Here is a 23,443-nt window from a genome sequence, read left to right as displayed (position 1 = left end):
GCACATTTTCATTTTCCATTCTTGTTAATTTTCATTGAAAAGTAATCAAAATGAAGAGTGCTCAACTTTTTATTATCTTTTCAACAAGACCTCCTTTATTGTATTATCACCATAGTGAAGGTTAAATACTAAGTTTGAGATGGATCAGTGGTACGATCCTAAAAATAAAAAATAATAATTGTATTTTTGTTTTTAGCCTAGTAAGAATAAGCTACTTATCCTATTATATGTTTTGTTTGAACATAGGGTTTGGAAGGGAAGTGTTTGTCTAATGCCTCCCACCACACTCTCTATATAACTATGTAAGGAGAGTTTATATATTTGATAACTTTGATTGAATAAAAATATGAGTGAGTTGTTATTTTTATTATGTCATATTTCAAGGGGTGAATCACTCTCTCTACTTTCTTTTAGAGTGGACAGAACCTCCAAACCAAGCAAGCCTCCCTTGGGTTCTCATCAGGTGGTACAAGAGCTTTGGTCCAATTGAAGTTTTCCTTAATCCAAAGTCATCAACGGTGCCAAGAATTTCAAGAAATCAGTCTCTAACTTGTTTTTCCAATCTTAGTTCATTTCTTTATGTCAAGATTAGAAATTGTCTTAGGGAAGCATGTGGTGCTAACACATCTAGAAATTGGTGAACTCAACTGATTGAATCCACATAGACCATTTTAAGATGATGCGGCATAATGGATTTGAATTCACGGGTGGCAATGCAAGATAGTGCAAGTGGTTCACATTTTTCATTTGAAGTAATTGGTGTGCAATAAATTCTCCAAGATATGACATTGCCACACGTCAAGATTGATTCAAAGAAATTGAAGTAGCTATTATGGTTCTTTCTGAGTTCGATGAATCAAGAAGTTGACACATTGCAAGAAACAAATATTGAAGAAAGTTGTTTCAATTTGGTGGTATTTTGCAATCGTGGCAAGCAACCAAGTGAGGAACTTGATTGAAGAATTGAATATGATTGACACAACATATTTGACACGTCTTGGAGCAGCTAACTGGACTGTGTGCAAACAAATTCATACAACGATGGATCAAGAACATAAAATTTGAAGCACTCGGTGTTGCAACCACAAGGTGGAGAATGAGATTATAAGATATGCGTTCGACGATTATGCCGAAAAAACTCCAAGCAGGTAATAAACTCCTTTTCCTTTGTTGATTACTTCATTTCTTCGATGGCTTCATACGGGCAAACGCAATAGGAGTATAAGCAAAGTGCTACAAGCAGCTATGCAATCGACAACTTCTTGATTTCAATTGTTGAATTCAAGAAATTGAATCCTTGAAGTAGTGCAACAAGTAGTTGGATGAAATGGAATTAATTAAGGTCCAAGTCAAATAAAAGCCTGCAATTCTCATCCCGGAACTAAAATAGTTAAAATTAATAAGTGAGCAAACTCCTTATGCCATAAACCCATTAAGAAATATTCATATGAATGATAGCTACAAGTTAAATGTTCACATTTTCCCCTTGAAACTGGAGAAGTGGTATCATCAATGAGGCTAGACAGATGAAACCCAATGTATTGACTACAACCGTGTAATATAGCTCCGAGTCCTGGTTTTGGGCACTTTCATATGTTTCAGGCCTTTAAAATAAGGTGCTTCCCTTCCCATTACATTGTTTAAAGCATCACCAGAATGCACTTGCAGGAAAGCCTTTCACTCTCAAAATCTTCTGGGCCTTTTCCTATCCAAAATAGCACCAAGATTGGCTAATGCATCATTAAATTTCTGAATTTTGAGGAAGCCTTTGACAATAGATGTTTCGGATGGTGAGAATCTTCCTTTTTCCATCACCATATTGATGAGTTCAACAAGGGTGCCCTCCATTGATAAAGAGCATAGACCTTCGGCCAAGAAACCAAATGACGGGAACTCTGGTAATACTCCGTTCTCCAACATTTCAACCGTAAAATCCACAGCCTCTTGTATGGGCCCTCCGCCATTACAGAGGCCACGGAAAAGAATCTTGTATGATACAGCATCCGGAGGATCACCTTTTTCCATCATTTCTCTGAAAAGCCTCATGGCTTCGTTTGTTCTCTTCCTTCTGCAGAGTGCTTGAATCACAGGGTTATAAGCATGTGGAGTCAAGACCATGCCTTTCATCTGAACAGATCTAAGGAGCTTATGTGCAATCTCTACTCTCCCTGCCTTACACAGCCCCAAAATAAGGGTCCCATAGGTTACAATATCCGGTTCACACCCATTCAAAGTCATATTCTGCACAATATCAGCTGCCTTCTTTATATCCCCCTGATGGCAGAAGTACTTAAGCATTGAAGTATAAGTGAATTTATCCGGCTTTAACCCTTCCATTATCATGTGATCCATAAGGTGAGAAGCTTCTTCCACTCTCTTGCTCATACACAGGCCATTAATGAGGGTGTTATACGTCACAGAACTTCTCGATACCCCCAACATCTCCATCTGATCAAAAATATCCTCTGCCTCCTCAATCCTATTGCTCTTACACAAACCATCAATCAAAGTATTATACACCACCACATTCCTAGCACAACCACATTTCTCCATCTCTTTCAGCAGCCTCAACGCTTGCTTAAGTCTCTTGTCAGAACACAGACTATCAATCAATATACTATACGTAAACTCATCCGGCTCACACCCTTTGTCCTTCATCTCCTCAAACAACTCCATCGCAATCTCCCGGTTACTCGTCAAACACAAACCCTGTATCAAACTATTGAACGTACAAACATCAGGCAAAAACCCCTTGCTAGTAAGAACACGGGCAAGCTCGGTCGCCGCTTCAACATGATTCTCCTTACACAAAGTACTAATCAGCGTGTTAAAAGTCACAGTATTCGGTGAACAATCCCTCGAAACCATATGGTTGAGAATTTCAACAGCCTCTTCAATCTCACCCAACTTACACAACCCAGAGATCAAAGAGTTATAAGTATAAACATCCAAATCAAACCCTTTCTCAAGCATAAAATCCATCATCTCCAAACCCTGTTTGATATGACCGGTCCTACACAACCCACTCACCAAAGCATTGAAGGTAACCTGGTCAGGAGAAAACCCTTCTTCATCATAGATAAATCTCAAAGCTTCCTCAATTCTACCCTCTCTGCAAAGCCCATTCACCAAAACATTCACGGAAACAGTCGTTAGCGTGCACCCAGACTCCACCATCAGTTCCTTAATCCTCAACGCGCCGTCCACGTCACCCTCTTCGATAAATCCCTGCATGAGCGTGGTGAACGTTTTCTCGTCGGGCCTGAGCCCATGGTTGGGCATGTCCTCAAGCATGAGAATGGCGGGACGCAGCTGGTGGGCCTTGCAAAGGGCCCGAATCAAAATATTGAAGGTGGAAACGTCAGGAGCGACGCTGTCAGCCACCATCTTGGAATGCAGCGTTTCGACGAGCTTGAGCTTGTTCGCTTTGACGAGGAGGTTGAGGGCGACGTTGTAGAAGCGCGTGTGGGGTCTAAGGCCGAAGTCGCGTTCCATGCGCTGGACGACGGCGTTGATTTCGGAGTGGAGTTCGAAGTTGGCGTAGGTTTCGAGGAAGATGAGGAAGGTGGACTCGTCGACGGGGCAGGCGGAGGACTGCATCTGGTGGAGGAGGGATAGCATTGAGTCGACTGAGCCGACTCGGCCGAGTTGGCCCAGGAGCTCGTGGAAGATTGAGGGGTGGGCGGAGTAATTGGGCTGGGCCGAGGCCCATTGGAAGAGGCGGAGCGCGGAGGACTCGTCAGGCTGGCGGCGGAGGAGGTCGAGAAGTTGGGAGGGGGAGAAGTCGTGGGGGAGAGGGTGGTGAGTTGCGGAAGTTGAAGATGAGAGAGCGGAGGAGAATCTGAAGGTGGGAGTGATAGAGAAAGAGAAAGAGAAGGAGAAAGGTGTTGTGTGGCGCTGGGTTATTAAGGTATAAGGAAGGGGGTAGGAGTGGAGAGAGGATAGTGCCATTGAGACAATTTTACAAACATGTGGCGTGCCTCAAGAATCGGGTCACCGCTGCAGACCAGTAGAGTGAGTGTGGATGAATTGGGAAGAGGGTTTGCCACTTGGTGGTCAAGAATCAGTAATTCTGGTGTCGGAGGCTATGTTAAAGGTAGATTGAATTTTATTTGTTTGGATAATAAGAAAACTAGCTTTATTTCGACTTTTAAAATGTAAAAATAAATAATTTTTGTGTGTGTTAGTATATATATATATATATATATAAATTAATTTTCTGCATAAAAAATTGTCATAGAAAAAATATATAAAATATTTACGTTCATATTTTTTGTTCTATTTTTTATGATTATTAAAATTGCTCTTGTCATATGAATGTTTATGATTGATATATCTAATTGATGTAGTTTTATCAGATTATGTTGCTTTTTTTTTATGTCGACTAAGACTATATCCGTTATAAAAAATGTGTTTTGTAATTATTTTTTATAAAAGATTTTATCTGAAAGAATATCATAATGAGACTTTAACATCCCAACTTATCATGTGACACTAGAGTAAAATATGCATTAAAAAAAGAAAAGAGAGAAAACAAAATACATAAAATAATGGGCAAACCAAATCCATAAGCCTAATCAAACATTCTATAGTCTGGCAGCCCATACTTATTTGTAAAAAATATTGTCTAATAAAATCACTTTTAGATTTATCCCTAAACTAGAAATTCCATAATCATTTATTTCATTCTCTAAAGATGCGTGACATATTTGATAAAGAGAGTCTAGTCAATCATCTCTCTTTCATAGCCATTGAATAAAAGAAAGTTACTAAACTTCTCATATCATTGTCTTGGAGCTTACTTAAGTCCATACAAGGTCTTTTTCAGCTTCTATACATGGTTAGGATGTTGATGATCTTTAAAGTCCGGTGGTTGTTCAACATAGGCTTCCTCATTGATGATTCCATTAAGGAAAACACTCTTGACATCCATTTGGAACAGTTTGAATCCACTCATACAAGCAAAGTCCAATAACAACCTTACAACTTCTAATCTTGCAACTAGAGCAAAGGTTTCACCATAATCTATGCCCTCTTCTTAATTATAACCTTTAACCACAAGCATTGCCTTGTTCCTTGTAATTACCCCAGATTCATCCAGCTTGTTTCTAAAAACCCATTTGCATCCAATGATGTTTATCTGGTCAGACCTTGGAACAAGAAACCATACATAATTTCTTGTGAAATGATGCAGTTCCTCATGCATGGCAACAACCCATTTATCATCCTTGAGAGCTTTCTCAATTGACTTAGGTTCAACTTGTGAGACAAAAGTCATATGCTTGCAGTAGTTAAAGACAACACTACGTGTAGAAACACCCTTATGGATCTGGCCAATGATGTTCTCCACTAGAAGATCCCTTGGAATTCTCCATTCCTTTGGCAGCTCTTCCTGTTGCAGAATTTCAACCAGTTGTTTCGCATAATCAATCGGTTGTTTTTCTGAGCAGGATTCCATCTTCTGTAAAATTATGTTCTGCCCATCTTCTTCTGCATAATCCTTTATAGAACCCTAATCAGTATGAATGATTTCATCGAGCACCACATGGACAGACTCCTCCACAGTCACGAGTCTCTTGTTGTAGACTCTATAGGCATGGCTAGTTGAAGAATAACCAATGAAGATACCATTGTCGGTTTTTTCATCAAACTTCCCAAAATTTTCTTTCCCATTATTCAGAATGAAATAATTGCATCCAAACACTTTTAGGTGACTGATGTTTGGCTTCCTTCCATTGAAAAGCTCACAAGGGGTTTTCTTCAAGATTGACCTTATAAGCACTCTATTCATCACATAGCAAGAAATGCTTATTGCATTAGCCCAAAAATACTTGGGTAAGGAAGGTTCATTTAGCATGGTTCTTGCAAGTTCTTCAAGAGACCTATTCTTCCTCTCCACTACCCCATTCTGTTGAGGAGTTCTATGTGCAGAAAAGTTGTGAAAAATTTCCAGCTTTTCACAAAAGGTGCTGAATTTTTCATTTTGGAACTCCCCTCCATGATCACTTCTAATTGCAATGATGTTGTTGCAACAAGAGTTTTGCAATCTTTTGACAAGCTTCTTGAATGCAGAGAATGCCTCACTCTTTGTCTCCAAGAACAACGTCCATGTATACCTAGAAAAGTCATCAACAACAACAAGTGCATAATAGTTTCCACCAAGACTCATGGTTCTTGAAGGGTCAAATAGATCCATGTGCAACAGCTTAAGGGGTTTTGAAGTGGGAACAACATTTTTTAGTTTGAAAGAATGCTTTATTTGTTTCCCCTTTTGGCATGCTTCACATAAGTGGTCTTTCTCAAACTTGAGTTTGGGTAACCCTATTACAAGATCTTTAGATATCAATTTATTCAAATGAAGCATGTGAATATGAGCTATTCTTCTATGTCATAGCCATGACTCATCATGTTTGGAAAGAAGACAACCAATAGATGTAGGAGGAGAGATATCTAAAAGATAAACATTGTTGATCCTTTTACCAATCAACACTACTTTCTTTAAATTGGGTAGGCATATCTCACAAGAGTTTGGCTTGAAGGTTACTTGGTAACCTTTGTCACATAGTTGGCTAATGCTAAGAAGACTGTGCTTGAGACCTTCCACATAAAGGACATCATGAACCAAAAAGTTGTTCTTGTCTCCAATGGTGCCTCTTCCAAGAATCTTTCCTTTATTGTTGTCTCCGTAAGTCACATGACTCTTTTGCTTGAAATTGATGTTCACAAACTTAAATTTATCTCCAGTCATGTGTTTGGAACAACCACTGTCCAGGTACCACATTTCCATTTAGTCCCCTTATGAATGTGGGTCCTTCATTAACTTTATCATGAGGAACCTCAGAATTCTTGGGAATCCATCTCATAATACCTTTATGAACAGAATATTTCATAATATTGCAGAATCTAACAGAGTGGTCTCTCTTCATGCAATAAAAGCATGTAACAACCGGTTGTTTCGATTTTTCAATCAGTGGTTTTTCTGGCAGTTTTGAAAAAGGATTTGAAAACTTACTATGTGGATTAAAACCTAAACCTGCTTTTCAAAAAGCACAATTTTGAGATGCTAAGACATTATCAAAGTTGGATTTACCCTTTGAAAGCCTATCCACAGTTTTCATAAGGTAGTGAACCTTCTTTTCAAGAGATTCACAATTGTCACAAACAAGAGAGTCACACTTGCAATAACAGTTCTTGTAAAGCATTTCTAGATTTTCAAAATTACTTTTTGAATTCTCCAACTCTTCTTCTAGTGCCTTGACTCTGTTTTCAAGCCAGTTATTCAACCCTTTTAATCGGTTGTTCAAGAGTGCCAATTGGTTAGCTTCCTCATGTGTTTCTTTAAAGGCTTGAAGAAGTTGACTATAATTTTAAGCATTTAAAGAAGTACAAGAACTTACACTACTTGCATCATCCCCTTCCTTGGCCATTAAACACATATTAGCCTTTTCATCTTCACTTGATGAGGAACTAGATGAAGAGACATCATTTTCATCCTAAACAATGTAGCCTCTTTCTGATTTTGCATTCTTTTCCTTCTTGCTTGACTTCTTCTCTTTATTTGGGCATTCAACCTTTATGTGCCCCTACTCTCCACAACCATAACAAGTATAATTGTTAGCATTAAAATCACTAGTTTTTTTGTTGCCATACCTTTCTTTATTGGAGTCTTTGTTGCGATTATTTTTCAAGAATTTGCTGAAATTTTTGGACAACAAACTAAGAGTTTCTCCTTCACTCTCATCACTTGAAACTTGATTGTTCTTGTGCTTGGCAGTTTTCAAGGCAATGTTTCTTACATGCTTATCCTGCTCTTTGCCGATAGAGGGAGAATCTGGTATTTCGGCTGTTTACTTTTTACGGCAAGTACACCGCTTTGTCAGAAGGAATAATTCTCCCTAAGGACGGATATCGATCCCACAAGGAACATTGAATTATCAAGTACAATAATCGCTAAATATAGAACAAAACAATTAAAAGTGTGTTGAAAGTGGTTGTGTTGACGATGATCAATGAGAAAACAAACAATTGTTGAGTCTATTAGTGTCTATGTTGAGGGGAGGGGTGAATTGAGCTTATAAAATTTTCGCAAAAACACACAATTAACAGTATATCAGAGGCAAAAGAACAGATTGTTTTTACATGAAACAAATTGATTCTTCAGAGCAGTCTAGCACAATTTGAATTTGTTCAAATTAAAAAATTAATCAACAGAGGGTTATAACAGAATCAGATTAGTTGGATTTTATGAGTATGAAGAATACAGCTATGCTAAGAAAACAATCAAATTCATTCAACACACGGTTTTAAAGAGAATGAATCTTTCTCAGGTTTTAATGAATAGACTATTTGTTCACAGATCAATTAAAACATCATATACAACTGCCTTGTTTATGATCAGAGAGCTTTAACAAATCAGGAAGAACAGTTTTTACTTAAACCCAGAATTAACAGATTCAATTTCAAAAGAACAGATTTAGTTCTTGACAGAATTAAGCAAAACCAGAAATGAGTGCAAGGATGAGAAGAAAAGGCACGCAAGTTTTTATACTGGTTCACTCATATAGAGCTACGTCCAGTTTCACCTTACCCTAAGGTGGAATCCACTAAAAACAGTACCAATCACTTACAAACACAACAGTTCTTGAACACTACAAGAACAATACAACCAATGCTGAAAAACCCTATTTCAGCACACCTTGCACTCCAAGAAACCCTATCAAGGAGTGACTAACACTTACACCTTTACAAACCAGAATAAAGGAAAGATTACACCTGAAAAGAAGATGCAAGAACTCAAAACCAGTAGTTCAATTTGCTGCAGAACTGCACCAACACCTTCACCAAGATCAAAGGTTTCCTAGAACAAGCACACTTGAAAATTCCTTTTGAAAACCTTTCAATCCTTCTTCTCACATAGAAAATGTTTGATCTCTGTCAAAAACGTAATTGCTCAGCATCCTTTCATGTGAGAGAGGCTTTTTCTTTATATAGAAAACAGTTTCTAACTTCTTTTCAAAAACAGTTGAAAAGCTATTATGAAAACAACAAATTCAATTTTAAAATGAACAGATTTATTTTATGAAAACTGCCAACTCAGCTAACTGAAATAACTGTCTGAGTTGTACCTTTGGTGCCCTAACTAACTTTCGAAAATCCTTTCAGCAGACCAAAGAATAAACTTGTTCTTTTATAGAGAAACATATTCATTTTTGTGCAGTATCCTGATTTTAGGAGAAAACTCTAAAAAGCTTTTGGAAAAACTTTTAACCACTTCATGTGCTTATTCTAGGCTTGGTTAGGCATCTAGGATAGATCATGTAGCTAAAGGCAACCTTACACATACACAAGCCTACATACAAGATCATCTAAACCTATTACAAACTTTACAACAAACTAGCTATTTTCTACATCAAACACAAACTAACACTAGGTAGAGAAGAGACTTCATCCATCTTCAACAACAAAGAATTGGTTGTTTCAAGTTGGAAAAATAGGGATAAGGTTTCATCTCTCTCACTCTCATGTATTTTGATTAGCATGTCAATATTAAGTTCTTTGATTGAAATTGATGTCCGTATAAAAATCATTTATATCGATTCCTCGCATATAAAATCCTTAAGAACGTCCCCTAACTATTAATCTCTCACATAATTATAAGAACAACTTAGAACGAAGCTTAGACGTTTAATAGCAATTAACATTTCAAGTCTATTCCTAGCACTCAAATATGTTAAGTATTGTTATTTAGGTCAGAACCCTAAAAATACTTTCCAGTCAGATTTAAGATTCTCAATTTGTCACGGAAAATTAAAAGTAAAACAACAATACCAATAATCAATCAAGAACTGGATATTTTAATATAAGATATCACCTAAATACATAAGAGTTCGAGCATATTACTCTCAATCCCAAAGGGTAGAATTAGCCACACATACTTTTAACACCTTCCATTCTCCCAATTGGGTTACAATTCACTTTATGGTGTTTTCCTCTCAATCTGGTACACTAGGGTTGAGCCTCTAGCCCTCTATTTATCCTAGTTTTCTAGGGTTAGGTTGCTTCTTGTGTCGTGCTAATGGGCTAAATGACAAAACATAAAAAAGGCCCAATCTTTCTTTGCATCTTTTTCCATTATGGGACCTTCCAGCTTTCTCTTTTTAGCTCAGATTATTCTCCTTTATTCTAAATCTTCAATCCTCCCTAGAAATATGCAATTAACACCAAATTTGGGAATAAAATGCTCTTATTAAAAAAAACTCATAAAAATGTAAAAAGGTATAAATGCATAAATTAGGGATTATTTTATATGTAAATTAACAATAAATCCTCATAAGTGCCTATATTTTAACATGAAATATTATTGAAATTAGAAACTTATCATCGGCTTCACAAATCTATTTATGGTTTAAAACAAGCATCATGGAATTGGTTCTCAACTTTTGCAACTACTGTTAAATTTAATGGTTAAAAGGAGGATCTTTATGTTTCAAAGAAAATATGCATTGGATATGTTACAAGACACGAGATTATTAGGTTGGAAGCCAGAAAAATTTCCAATGGAGCAAAACTTGAAACTGACAAATGAAGATGGCAAAATACTTCATGATCCGAGCAAGTATCGGAGATTGGTTGGAAAATTAATATACTTGATAGTTACTAGACCTGACATGGTATATTCAGTACGTACCCTTAGTCAATTCATGAACACACCCCGAAAGCCACGTTAAGAAGCAACGATGCGGGTTCTTAGATATATTTAAGGGACGCGAGGTCAAGGTTTTTTTTCTACCATTTGAAAATAATTTAACTCTTAATGCATACTTTGATTCAAATTGGGGAGGATGTCATACTACAAGGTGTTCTATTTTTGGTTACTGCGTTTTTCTCAGATCATCACTTATCTCTTGGAAATTGAAGGAACAAACGAATGTATCACGTTCGTCGGCAGAAGAAGAATACAGAGCAATGAAAAATACTTGTATGGAATTGGCTTGGTTGAGATATATACTTCAGGATTTGAAGGTTGAATTTTACAAACCGGGTTCGTTATTTTGTGATAATCAAACAACTTTATATATTGCAGCTAATCCAGTTTTTCACGAACGTACAAAACACATTGAGATTGATTGTCTGGAATTGGCTTGGTTGAGATATACTTCAGAATTTGAAGGTTGAATTGCATAAACCGGCTTCGTTATTTTGTGATAATCAAGAAGTTTTACATATTGCAGCTAATCTAGTTTTTCACGAACGTACAAAACATATTGAGATCAATCCGTGTTATGTTTCTACAAAGATGCAGTTGGCAGAGATTTTTACAGAAGCACTTGAGGGGAGTATTAATGATTTATATCAGTTATCATATGATATTATTAGTCATTATATGACTTAATTAGTTATTAAGGAAATTATATATCAATTATCATATGATATAATTAATTATTATGAAACATAATTAGTTGATTGAATATATATAATTAGGTTTTATATTCTTGTTTAGTAGTTACAATTTGGTTTGTATACATATACTACACTTCTTCAATAAGAATTCATTCCATTTTGAAACCAATCTCTTTATTCTTGACCAGGGATCTCAACACACCAAGTATCATTCCACATATTAATAATAAAATTCCCATTTCTAAGAACCCATCTAGAGCGTCCTCTCACAATGCCTAACCAAGGTTTTAGCCTAGACCATGTGGAAGATAAAAGATGTCTAACCAAAAACTGCATTTTACATATAATAAATATATTTCTCAAGGTAATCACCCATAAATGGTTAGAAAAAAGGAAAACCTAGACCAACTGAATCATAAACGCTTGATTCTCCTATAGGTTCAAAGCCCTTAAACCACCTTTCTCTTTTGGATCGCAACTCTAATTTCACTAAATAGAAACAAGGATTTTGTGTTGAAAGATTCTAGTCCATATAAAGTTTCTAATCCATCTTTCCAATACTTTAATGAGAGAACTAGACCAATTGTAAATTCTGAAAGTGTAAGCAACAACACCCTTTATAAATGAGTTCACAAGTTACATTCTTCCCATTATGATGTGAAGAGAAACAATGTTTGTATTTTGAAAGTAAAGGAAAACCCTTACGTGGCAGAGGATTTGTATTCTTTATCCATCAGAAAACTCTCTTTGTTATTGAATGTATTGAACTGACGGTACAAGCAAATAGAGGAAGCCCATTTTAAAAAGGAAAAGAAACGGATCTGATTATGTTAGGTAACCGACAACCGCTAAAGGGAATAAAAGCAATTAAATAATAATTACAATACCCACCCTCAAGCTGGATAATGAATACTCATTATTCCAAGCTTGAAAATGATGTTTTGAAAATTAGAATGATTCAAAGCTTTGGTGAAGATATCAGCTGGTTGATCACAAGATCGAATGGGAAGAAGATGAAAAAGTCCAACATTTAACTTCTCTCGGACAACGTGGCAGTCGATGTCAATATGCTTGGTTCTTTCGTGAAAAGTTGGATTCAAAGCTATGTGACAGGCAGCTTGATTGTCACAGTATAAAACTGTAGTAGCATTAGGCTTGATATTAAAATCATTAAGAAGATGAATGAGCCACTGAACCTCACAAGTAGTAATGGCAAGAGCACGGTATTCAACTTCAGAGGAAGAACAAGATACGGTGGTATGCTTTTTGGACTTCCAAGAAATAAGAGAAGTACCAAGAAAAATACAAAGACCAGTCGTGGATCGCCTTGTATTTGGACATGCAGCCCAATCAGAAGCACTAAAGGCCTTCAGTTGAATGCTATTGTGAGCAGCAAAAAAAATGCCTTGTGCAGGATTGGCTTTTATGTATCAGAGAATATGTTGAGCAGCTTGATGATGATGAATGGTTGGCTGTTGAACAAACTGACTAAGTAGATGTACAACAAAGGTGATGTCAGGACGAATGTTGGTTAAGTAGAGAAGCCGTCCAATTAATCTGTGGTAGGAATTGGCATTGTGAAGAAGAGGCTTGTCTTCAAAAAGAACTTTGGTATCATGAATCAAAGGAGTAGAAGATGGCTTGCTGGCAAGCATTCCGCATTCGTGGAGAATGTCAAGGGCATACTTGTGTTGACATATATGTATGCCTTTTATTGTTCAAGCAATTTCCAATCCGAGAAAATACTTGAGTTGACCCAGATCTTTAATTCTGAAACTGGAATGCAAGGAGTTCTTTATACTGTTGATCTCATCAATGGAATTTCCAGCAAGGATGATGTCATCTACATAAACAAGTAAAGCAGTGAAAGTGCATGCAGTATTTTTAATGAATAAGGTATAATCTGAACTAGATTGTATAAACCCAACAGAAATAAGAAATGAAGATAATTTGGCAAACCATTGTCTACTTGCCTATTTAAGCCCATACAAAGATTTTGTTAATCTGCAAACTTGGTTAGGTTTAGAGGTGATGAGTCCTGGAGGAGGAGTCATATAGACTTCTTCATCAAGATCTCCATGAAGAAAGGCATTGTCCACATCCAATTGATGTAGGTGCCAGTTATGTGCAGATGCAAGAGCAAGCAATAAACGGATAGTGGTCAACTTAGCAACTGGAGAAAAAGTATCTAAAAAATCTATACCTTCTAACTGATTATACCCTTTAGCTACTAAACGTGCTTTATACCTTTCTATGGAACCATATAATTTTTACTTTATCTTGTAAATCCATTTGCATCCAATAGAAGTCTTATTAGGAGGTAATTCAGTGATATACCGTGTCTTATTGGCTTGAAGAGCACGAACTTCTCTGTTCATAGCTTCAACCCAATTAGAGTTTCTTATGGCTTCCTCATAAGTGTGGAGTTCAACATGTGAAGAAATAGCCAAAGTAAAATTCAAATGCTTGTCAGATAGGAAATCATAAGTCAAAACAGAAGATATAGGATATTTGATTTTGAAATTAGAATTAGAACTTTTGTGCATATTTGCAATTTGATGGTGATAATCAGCAAGATAGGAAGGAATTTTCTTTATTCTTCTAGATCGTCTCAGATCACTACCAAGGCCATCTTGAATAACAGTGTCAGGATCTATATTATTGAAGTTGTTACTTTCTGTCAGATTGTCAATACAGTTCGGAATCTCCAAAACAGAATAAGCATTTTGAGCAATTTATGGTGTGTTATAAGAATTTTGAATATGAACAATATTACCTGAATCAGCCATGGTACTTCCAGTACAACTATTAAGATCAAGTAAGATATTAACATCATCATGAATTAAACTATCATTATTTTTATTGTGGTGATTTGTTAGATTATAAGGAAAAATGTTTTCATAAAAGATAACATTTCTGCTGATAAAAATTTCTCTACTTTTAACATCAAGCAGTACATACCCTTTAATGCCAGTATTATATCCAATGAAAACACTTTTTCTAGATCTTGGTTCAAGCTTACTGCGATTGTTTTCCAAAGTGGAGGCAAAACATAAGCAACCAAAGGTTTTAAGATTTAAATATGTAGGTGGTTGGCAGTATAACATCTCTTAAGGAGACTTACCTTTCAAATTTTTTGAAGGAAGTCTATTGATTAAATGAGTAGCATGACTAACAACATAAGACCAGTAGATTTTAGACAAAACCTGATTGAAAAAGAAGGCTACGTGTGACATTCATGATATGCTGGTGTTTTATTTCGACAACAACATTTTGTTGAAGAGTTTCAACACAAGTTCTTTGATGCAGAATGCCATATTTCTCATACAATTCATTACAATCAAATTCTTTTCCATCATCAGTTCTAATAGTTTTGATGTTTCGATTAATCTGGTTTTTAACAAGAATGATAAAATTGTGTAATAAGTTTCTAGTTTCTCCTTTAGTTTTCATAAGAAAAATCCAAGAGTGCCTGGAACAATCATCAACAATAATAAGAAAGTATTTATAACCGTGAATAGAGCTAACAACAATAGGTCCCCATATATCTATATGTATGAGATCAAAAGTGTTTAAAGAAACAATATTACTTATTTGAAAAGGGAGTTTATGTTGTTTAGCAAGGTGACATATATCACACAACTTATCAAAACTAGAATTAACATAAGGAAAAGTTTTGCAAACTTGTTCAACAACATGTTTGGAAGGATGGCCTAATCTAAAATGCCATAGGTCAATATCATATTCTTTAGAATTAAGAACATTACAATTCATCAAATATTTTTCTTCGTGTATGTTAACAAGATCATGAAGACAATATAAATCTCCATGCAAATTAGCTTGACCAATCGTCTTGTCCTGTATCTGACAACTCTTAAGAGAAAATATTAGTTTACAATTAGAATCATCAATCAACTTAGGCACATAAATCAATTTAAACACAAAATTTAGTATGTACAGAACATTATAAATGGTAAGATTATTATCAAATTGTATTGTTCCAGCATACTAAGCAGTGACAGATGAATTATCAGGCAGTTTTATGAAAACAGGTTTAATTCTAAAAAAAAAAATTAAACTGGTTTTTATCGTAAGTAACATGATCATTAGCACCTGTATCGAGAATCCAATGAAAGTTTGATTTACCTGGTTTGGTATGATGTGTGGCTGAGACATCTTTGTTGACACTATGTATTTGGTTTACACTGTGGTTTGGTGATTCTTGCAGTAACTTCAAAAGCCGTTGAATTTGTTCAACAGTGAAAGGAGGAGTATTCTGTCTTATATCTTGATCACTATTGTTTCTATGAATTTGACTATCATCACTTCTTTGAACAATATTGCAAGATTGGTCATTGTCTTTCTCCCTTTCAGAATTCTCATTTCTTTGCTTGTACCATGGAGGGTACCCGTGCTTGGCATAACATTCATCAATTGTGTGATTTGTCTGTGACAATATGAGCATTGCTTCCCTTGAGTATAGCTTCTACCTTGACCTCTTCCTCCTTTCCAGTTGTTATTTCTCCCTTGCGGTTTCCAATTCTCTTGATCTTGCAATTTCCAGTTATTCTGTTTGTTAGTACCATTCCAATTTTGTTGTTTCTCAGCCAGATTAATCACAACTCTATTATCCAAATTTCCATTTCCATTAAGCTGACGTTCATGCTGAATCAACATGGCAAACACACGACCAATGTTGGGAAGGGGTTCCATCATCAAGACGGGTTTTCACAGTACTGTAAACCTCATTAAGCCCTTTCAGAAAACATATAACGTACTTGATAACTGTCATTTTGCTATCAAATTAATATGATTCTAGCATAAAATTGTCTAACACTAGAGAGATAATAGTATAATTGTGGCCATATGACCCCAAGTCGTTTTCCAACAAATCCAATAGTGATTTCAGTGAATAGAGTTAAAAACCTATCTACAAGTAATGAAAAGTTAGTAATAACAATAATAATAAAAAGGGGTTAGATAGTTGTGCAGAAAAATATTAAAGAGATTGAAATAGAAAATAAAAAGCGGTTGATCCCCAAGTTCTTCCACCATTGAATTCTTCACAGGTTCTCTAAAGATTAATCTTTTCTCAATCCTCCAACAAAGCTAAACCAGATTGAACATGCGCCGATCTGATTCAACTGAAACTCACTAGTAAAGCATGCGTCTACTAGTTTAATCCATACCCACTTTGTTCCATGTGTATATTCCATGGGAATGCTTACCTCCTCTCTCTTGAATCATGCGCCCAAGAAATTAATTAGAACAATGCGAACTAACTAAGAAACCAAAATTTAAGTCAAGGAAGACTCTCAATCATGCATTCAAGTACAACCTCTCACAAAAACTAGTTTTCCATGAGATTAGACAATAAAAACAACTGCTATAGAGAATTAAAAATCGAAACTTTTATTGAACAAAACCTCAGAACTCAATGGGAAATTACAAGAGAATCAACCAAAAAGGTTTAGCCTTCCATGCGGAGGCAAAACAAAAGAATTACAAAGAAGAAAATAAACTAAGAAAACCCTATGAAGCTCTCTTTTTCTCTTTGATGCTTGTGTCTTTTTATAGACTTTTCTGCTCCAAGGATTTTGGGAAAATATTGCAGTTTAGATTTTGTAAACAGTTTCCACTTTCCATAATTCTTTTTATTTTGCAGAAGATTTGCTTCCAATTCTGTTTCTGGGATCTTGTAGCTTTTATTTTCTCTTTCTTCTCCTCAAAATTTGTTTTCTGTTTTCATTCAAAGAAACAACTTGGACTTTTGCATATTGGGCTCATTCACAAAGGTAGACAACTTCATATCATTTACCCTAAAAACATAAAATTACCAAAAATAATAGTTAAGGCCCAAATAAACCCAATTATAAGAATATTAATTAAAACAATGGATTTATTTATTATTATAGTTCAATAATATATGATTAAGGCTAGTGAGTGTGAATAAATATATGCTCATCAGTAATCTAAGTCTCTGTAATTGTGAGAGATTCTTGACAGATCACATTGAGAGGTACCGCCACATTTGCATCTTGGTATATGTCTCAAATATTCTAATTCTTCCCAAAGAATTTTCAGACTAGTATAAAATTGGGTAACATTTCTCTCACCTTGTTTGATGGAGTGAATCTCTTGGAGTAAATCGGAGATCTGAAATGGTTGCCTCTTGAAAAACGTTCTTTCAAATCATCTAAGAGATTCTTTGCAATGTCGATGTAGACCACGCTTTCGGAAATTTGTGTAGACAGGGTGCGATTGATCCAAGACAACATGTCAATACTGCCATCAACGAATTTCAATTTGTTCTTCGACAAGAGCGAGCGCTCTTCTTATATTTCTACTCCAAGAATGGTAATTTTGCTCACTGAGTTGAGGATGAACAAGAACAGCTCTAGGGTTCTCACCGGGATGAAGGTAATAAACACTAGAAGGATCTCCAGAGGGATCCTTGAAAACCTTGACCTCAGAAACCTTGGGCTCGGGATCATCTTTTTTGACAGGCGAGGAAGCCATGGAAAAGCAAGAACGAACAAAGACACACAAAGAAGAAATAGAATGATTGACGGTGACGAACGCAACAGAATCATAACAGGGTTCTTCAACCCGCTCTTGATACCATGAAGAGAATCAGTGTTTGTATTTTGAAAGTAAAGAAAAACCCTTACATGGCAGAGGCTTTGTATTCTTTATCCATTAGAAAACTCTCTTTATTATTGAATGTATTGAACTAACTGTACAAGCAAACAGAGGAAGCCCCTTTTAAAAAGGAAAAGAAACGGATGTGATTATGTTAAGTAACCGACAACAGTTAAAGGAAATAAAAGTAATTAAATAATAATTACAATATGATGAGAGGCTTACCTTTCCAATTTTGAAGTTTCGTTTAAACTTTTTTCCATAATAGAAGAAAAGTGTTAAGTTTTAGGAGCACCTTTAAAAAAAAGGGATACCAAGGTATGTGAGAAAGAACTTTTGCTTTGATTGACCAACAACAATAGGAGTCTAAAATCCTTTTAATGTTAATGAGAAATGAATCACTGACATGTAAAACAAAAATATGTCATTAGCATATACCAATATTTGAGGGGATTTTTTTACCTTAGGTACTAGTCATCTGGTGATATGGCACTCTTGCACCAACTTAGAGAACCTTTAGTGAAACCCTCTTCAACCAAATAGAAAAATAAAAGAGACAAAAGATCACTCTCATTAACTCCTTTATAGCAACAAAAATAACCTGCAAATAATCATTAACTCTTAAGAATTTTTTTTGGTGTGTACTACATTTATATATATATATATATATATAAAGTTATTTAATCATTTTTCTATTTACATAACAAATATTCAATATAACAAATGCAATTCATAGACAAAGATTTTTAAATAAATCTTAATAATATAATGTGTAAACAGTTGTATATTTTACTAAAACTTAAATAACTACATAAAAAAAATTTAACTATAAAAAATTTGTTAATCCTAAAATGTTCATTTCCAATAAATAATTGATGCTCTTTAAATTCTTGTAACAGTTCATTCTTGAAGGGAGACGAGTTACTAAATATTTGTATAATCAAATATTTAATTGATCAATAAGAGGTAAAACTTGTTCATAATGACATTAATAAATAAGAAAATTAAAGTAAATGATATATATATATATATATATATAAAAAAGTTGTAATTAAAATAATATGATATACTTGCTTTGAAAAGAGGGAGCTAAAGGCAATGAAATACTTTTATATAATTGCTAAATTCTATTTATAGTGTGCTAAAGGCAATGAATTAATTTAATGTAAATGTAGTGTAGAAAACTATAAATAATTTTATAATAGATTTTTATAATTCATAAGAAGCTAAGCTATGCAAAAAAAAAATCAAGGTATATTTTACAAGTATACTACATCAACATTTTCCAAGTTTCTAACAGTTTGTAGCACTTTAATTTATATTGCCTAATTTTTATTTTATTAGAAAAAAATAGTTATATATATATATATATATATATATATATATATAAAAGAAACTTTGTATATGCATCAAATGAGATTGACTTCATTTTTTAAAGAATGAAATAGAAAATAATTAAATAAAAATCAATCTTAAAGACAAAAAATAATTAGTTGCTATATGATAAAATTAGATACTATTTTAGATAATAAAAAAATTATTAGTATCTAAATTAGTTTCTATTATTGATAAATGATTTCTAAATTGGTATCTGATTAAATACCAACCTTAGAATCTAAATTATCGGTAGTTAAAACTTAGGTAGCTAATTAGATACTAATTTAGAAACTATTTATCAATAATAGAAACTAATTTAGCAACCAAAAAATTTTTTAGTCTTTAAAATAGTATCTAATTTAATCAATATACAAACTAATAATTTTTTTCTCTAAAAAATTGATTTCTAATTAATGATTTTCTTTTAGTATACCATACATTCATATTAAAAATTAAATATAGATAATAGTTACCAAACTCATCCCAAAAACCCTATTATATGTTTATTCCACTCATTATTCATTCTACTTATGTTCCTACTAGGGAGATGGGACCTAAAGAACTATTGAAGTCTTCTTCTCCTTCCTTCGGTCGGGCAGGTGACTGGGTGATGAACTGGGATTCTTCTCGTTCTCCTGCTTATCCTTCGGCACTCGGTTGTCGGGTGAACACCGAATGGTGGGGGTACCTGCGAAGGCACTCCGACGCTCAAGTCAGTAAAGCGGATGGTAAGCTCTCAGGTAGGTGAACAGTAATAAATGACATACCTTACTCCTTGGAATGCGTGCTATTTATATTATTCTAATGGGCCTACCTTGTTGGGCCCATTTATCGAGGTGGATACCGCTTAGGGCTGCATTACCTAATTCTTGATGATGGATTAACTTTACTGATCTCGGTTTGAGCGTTAATTGTAATGGGGTTCGGCCATCGGCCAAATCATCATGGTATGGGTCGGCCATCGGCCATATTCCATTGGTCTCGGTCGTCTCGGCCAAGCCTTCCAAGGTCTCGGCCTCTCGGCCAAGTCTCCAAAGGTCTCGGCCTCTTGGTCTCTCGGCCAAGTCTCCAAAGGTCTCGGCCTCTTGGTCGTTCGGCCAAGTGTCCAAAGACCTCGGCCTCTTGGTCTCTCGGTCAGGTTGACTAAGCATCGGGCAGGCAGGTGGGTCCCATCCTCGCCCAGTACCGGTACACTTGCCCCCCAGGCTCAAGGGCAGATGCGTAAGTTTTGTCCGATGAGTCTTTAATGATGGGAGTCGGTCGGCTTCCCTTGGTCGTGCGGGCGTTTCATTTCTCGAGGTATGACTTGACTAGGCGGCGTGACATGACCTCAGACGGCGCGACGTGACGTGCATTGTTGAGGGGTTTTTTGGGCGGGGGAGTTTGTGGACCGTTAGATCTACAAGATCCAACGGTTGAGATTGGATTGACGTTTTGCATTCCGAGGCCCATGGGCCTTATAAATAGGGGTCTCCATGGTGCCGTGACGCTGTGTCTTCATTTCTGAGCTTTGTCTGATAGCTGAGTGTTCTTTCGCCCCTAGCTCCGAGATCCGAGCGACTTGTCGCCCATTTTTACTAGGTTTGGCCTCGTCCATTATTTACAAGGTTAGTGATGTCGACCGTGTCTCGGCCAACGTCTTCTTCGTCCGGCCATTCTTCTCCTTCTCTCGGTCGCCCTTCTTGTTTCGGAAAGTCGTCGTCATCTTCCTCTTCCTCTTTTTCCTCTTCTTCCACCTCCTCTGCTAAGCCTACCTCGGTTGGGGTGGCCGAGGTGTCGCCTAGGGTAGAGGTTGTAAGGGGGATGTCTCGGCCAACGCTATTGATCGATCAGATTCTCTCCTGATGGATATCTCGACTGACGTTGTTGGTCGGCCGGACTCTCCCCTGGCGGTTATTCCTTTGGAGGACCTTAGCTGGGTGGATCCTCGAGTAGTCGAGATCTCGTCCCTCTATGAGACCGAGTTGTCTGTGGCCAAGTTCTTGGCCCGTCATCCGATCTTAAAGGCGGAAGAGTACTCGAGTTACTTCGACGTCTTGCCTTGTGGGGCGGCCGAAAGCGTGTGTATGGGGCGGGCAGGCGTTGGCCCCCCATTTTTTTATATGTATGCCTGTTTTTTCAAAGACCTTTATGTTTCTCTCCCTTTTGACGAGTTTACGATGGGCGTCCTTCGGACGCTTAACGTGGCTCCTACCCAGGTTCACCCGAATACCTGGGCGTCCCTTCAGGCCTTTCGCCTGTTGTGTGATGTTATGCGCCTTCATCCCACCCCCTCTTGTTTCCTTTCTTATTATAAGTCTCACCCCGCCCAAAAGGCTGCTTGGCATTCTTTGGCCGGGCGGCCGGGTTTGGTGTTGTTTGACTCCTTCGCCCTCTCGTATAAACGTTTCAAGGAGAGGTTTGTGAAGGTCGTCATTCGTCCCGAGGCGACCCCCTTCTTTTTTGACTCGGCCGGTTGGTCGAGGTTCCCTCTATACTGGACTCGGAATCCCTGTGATTTCAAGGAGTGGCCGAGGCCGATAGAGGGTGAGGACGAGTTGGGGGTTTTTGCCCTTTTTGACGCCCTACCGAGGAAGCTTCCATGCCGGGGGCTGATCGGCGCGTATACCAAGTTTGCGCGATGGGCGGCCGTGAGGGGTATGTGTTTAGCTTGTCTAGGGCGGTCGGTCTCTTTTGACTTGCGTGTGATCTAACTTGTTTATTTTTTGTTTTGCAGAAATCATGGTTAACGAACGACCGGCGGCCGTTAGCGTACTCAACAAGCACCGACAAAAAGCGGCCGATCGCAAGGGTCATCGGAGTTTAGAGGTGATCCCGCCGCCAAGCGATACAGGGGCGGCTGGTCCTTCTCAGAAGTCTAAGGGGCCGGCCGGCCCCACCCACAGGTCCAAGAAACGTCCGAGGGACGTTAGCAATATTTCCACCACCACCCGATCGCCCGGGTCCATGCCGACGCCCCCTCCTTCTCGGCGAGGGATTGCCGAGGCAGTGACACGCTCGCCCGGGTCTTTGGTGCATGCGGCAGCCGGGCCATCAGAAGTCGACGCTCGGGCTGCGCCCACGCCCTTCGACCTCTTGGGGGGTGGGTACCGATTTTCTCGAAGAGTTCGCATGGCTCTTCCAGATGAGGCCTGAGACTCCCTTCGCGACGTCTCTCCCTCGGACCTCCTAAAGAGTGGCTTTGAATTGATGTGCCGCTCGGTCGTCCTCTTTCAGGGCGGGCTTGTTGGCCGAGAGTGTCAGGCCGAGGAGGTGTCGGCTTTGGAGCACAAGCTGTCTGAGGCCAATCATGACTTGGAGCAATCTCTGGCCGCCAACACCAACTTATCGGCACTGATTGCTACGGAGGCGGCCGAGAAGGAGTTCGCGCAGAAGGAGGCGGCCGAGGCGAGACGACAGCTGGAGGACGAGAGGTTAAGGGCGGCTGCTGAAATTGCCAAATTAAAGGAGCTGGTCGAGGAGAGGGGTGAGCAGCTCTCTGCCTCGGCCACTGAGATGGCCGCCCTTCAACTTGCCAAGGAGCAAGCCAAGGCCGAGCTTGATGAAAATTATGAAGAGGCCGAGGAGTTGCTGAAGCAGTGCTTCGAAAGGGCCGTGCGTCAAGCGCATTTGCTTTATGGCGGACCGCCGACTTCTGGTAGCTTCGACCTTGACTGCGAAGTTTATCAGGGTCGGTTGATGCCGAGTGCTGAGGCGGCTGCTTTGGCTGCTCAAGAAATTGCGCCGGCCGGGACCCAAGTGGGGGAGGTCGAGGCTCCGGGTGGGGAGGCTGGGGCTGAGGAGGGTAAGTTCGTCGAGATTCAAGATTAGGTTTACCCTCGGCCGAGGTGTGGCCTGTTCTTGATTTTTAATTTCCTCCGAAGCCGGGGTGTGGCTTCGTTATTTTGCTTTTTGTTGTATCGCCCTCTTTCCATCATCAATATATTGTCTATCTGCCTTTCATCTTTGTTTTGTGTGAAAACTTATAAGTTAACCTACCGGTCTCCCATTGATTCGCGCAGTCGCCCACAACTGCGAGCGTCAA

The 23,443-nt window shown here is 37.7% G+C and overlaps 2 protein-coding genes across 2 annotated transcripts; one reads left to right on the top strand and one right to left on the bottom strand.

Annotated features, from left to right (window-relative positions):
• Nucleotides 1-1,416: 1,416 nt before the first annotated feature.
• Nucleotides 1,417-4,177, bottom strand: LOC137829493 (pentatricopeptide repeat-containing protein At3g53700, chloroplastic). Its single transcript, XM_068636299.1, has one exon. The coding sequence runs from the start codon at nt 3,949-3,951 to the stop codon at nt 1,684-1,686; it is 2,268 nt and encodes a 755-aa protein (XP_068492400.1). The 5' UTR covers nt 3,952-4,177; the 3' UTR covers nt 1,417-1,683.
• An 18,431-nt stretch (nt 4,178-22,608) lies between these two features.
• On the top strand, nt 22,609-23,229 carry LOC137829328 (uncharacterized). Its single transcript, XM_068636136.1, has one exon. The coding sequence runs from the start codon at nt 22,609-22,611 to the stop codon at nt 23,227-23,229; it is 621 nt and encodes a 206-aa protein (XP_068492237.1).
• The last annotated feature ends 214 nt before the right edge of the window (nt 23,230-23,443 follow it).

Source organism: Phaseolus vulgaris, chromosome 7 (genome assembly GCF_000499845.2).
Source record: "Phaseolus vulgaris cultivar G19833 chromosome 7, P. vulgaris v2.0, whole genome shotgun sequence".
Taxonomy (NCBI): Eukaryota; Viridiplantae; Streptophyta; class Magnoliopsida; order Fabales; family Fabaceae; genus Phaseolus; species Phaseolus vulgaris.
This window is presented reverse-complemented; position numbering and strand designations above follow the sequence as displayed.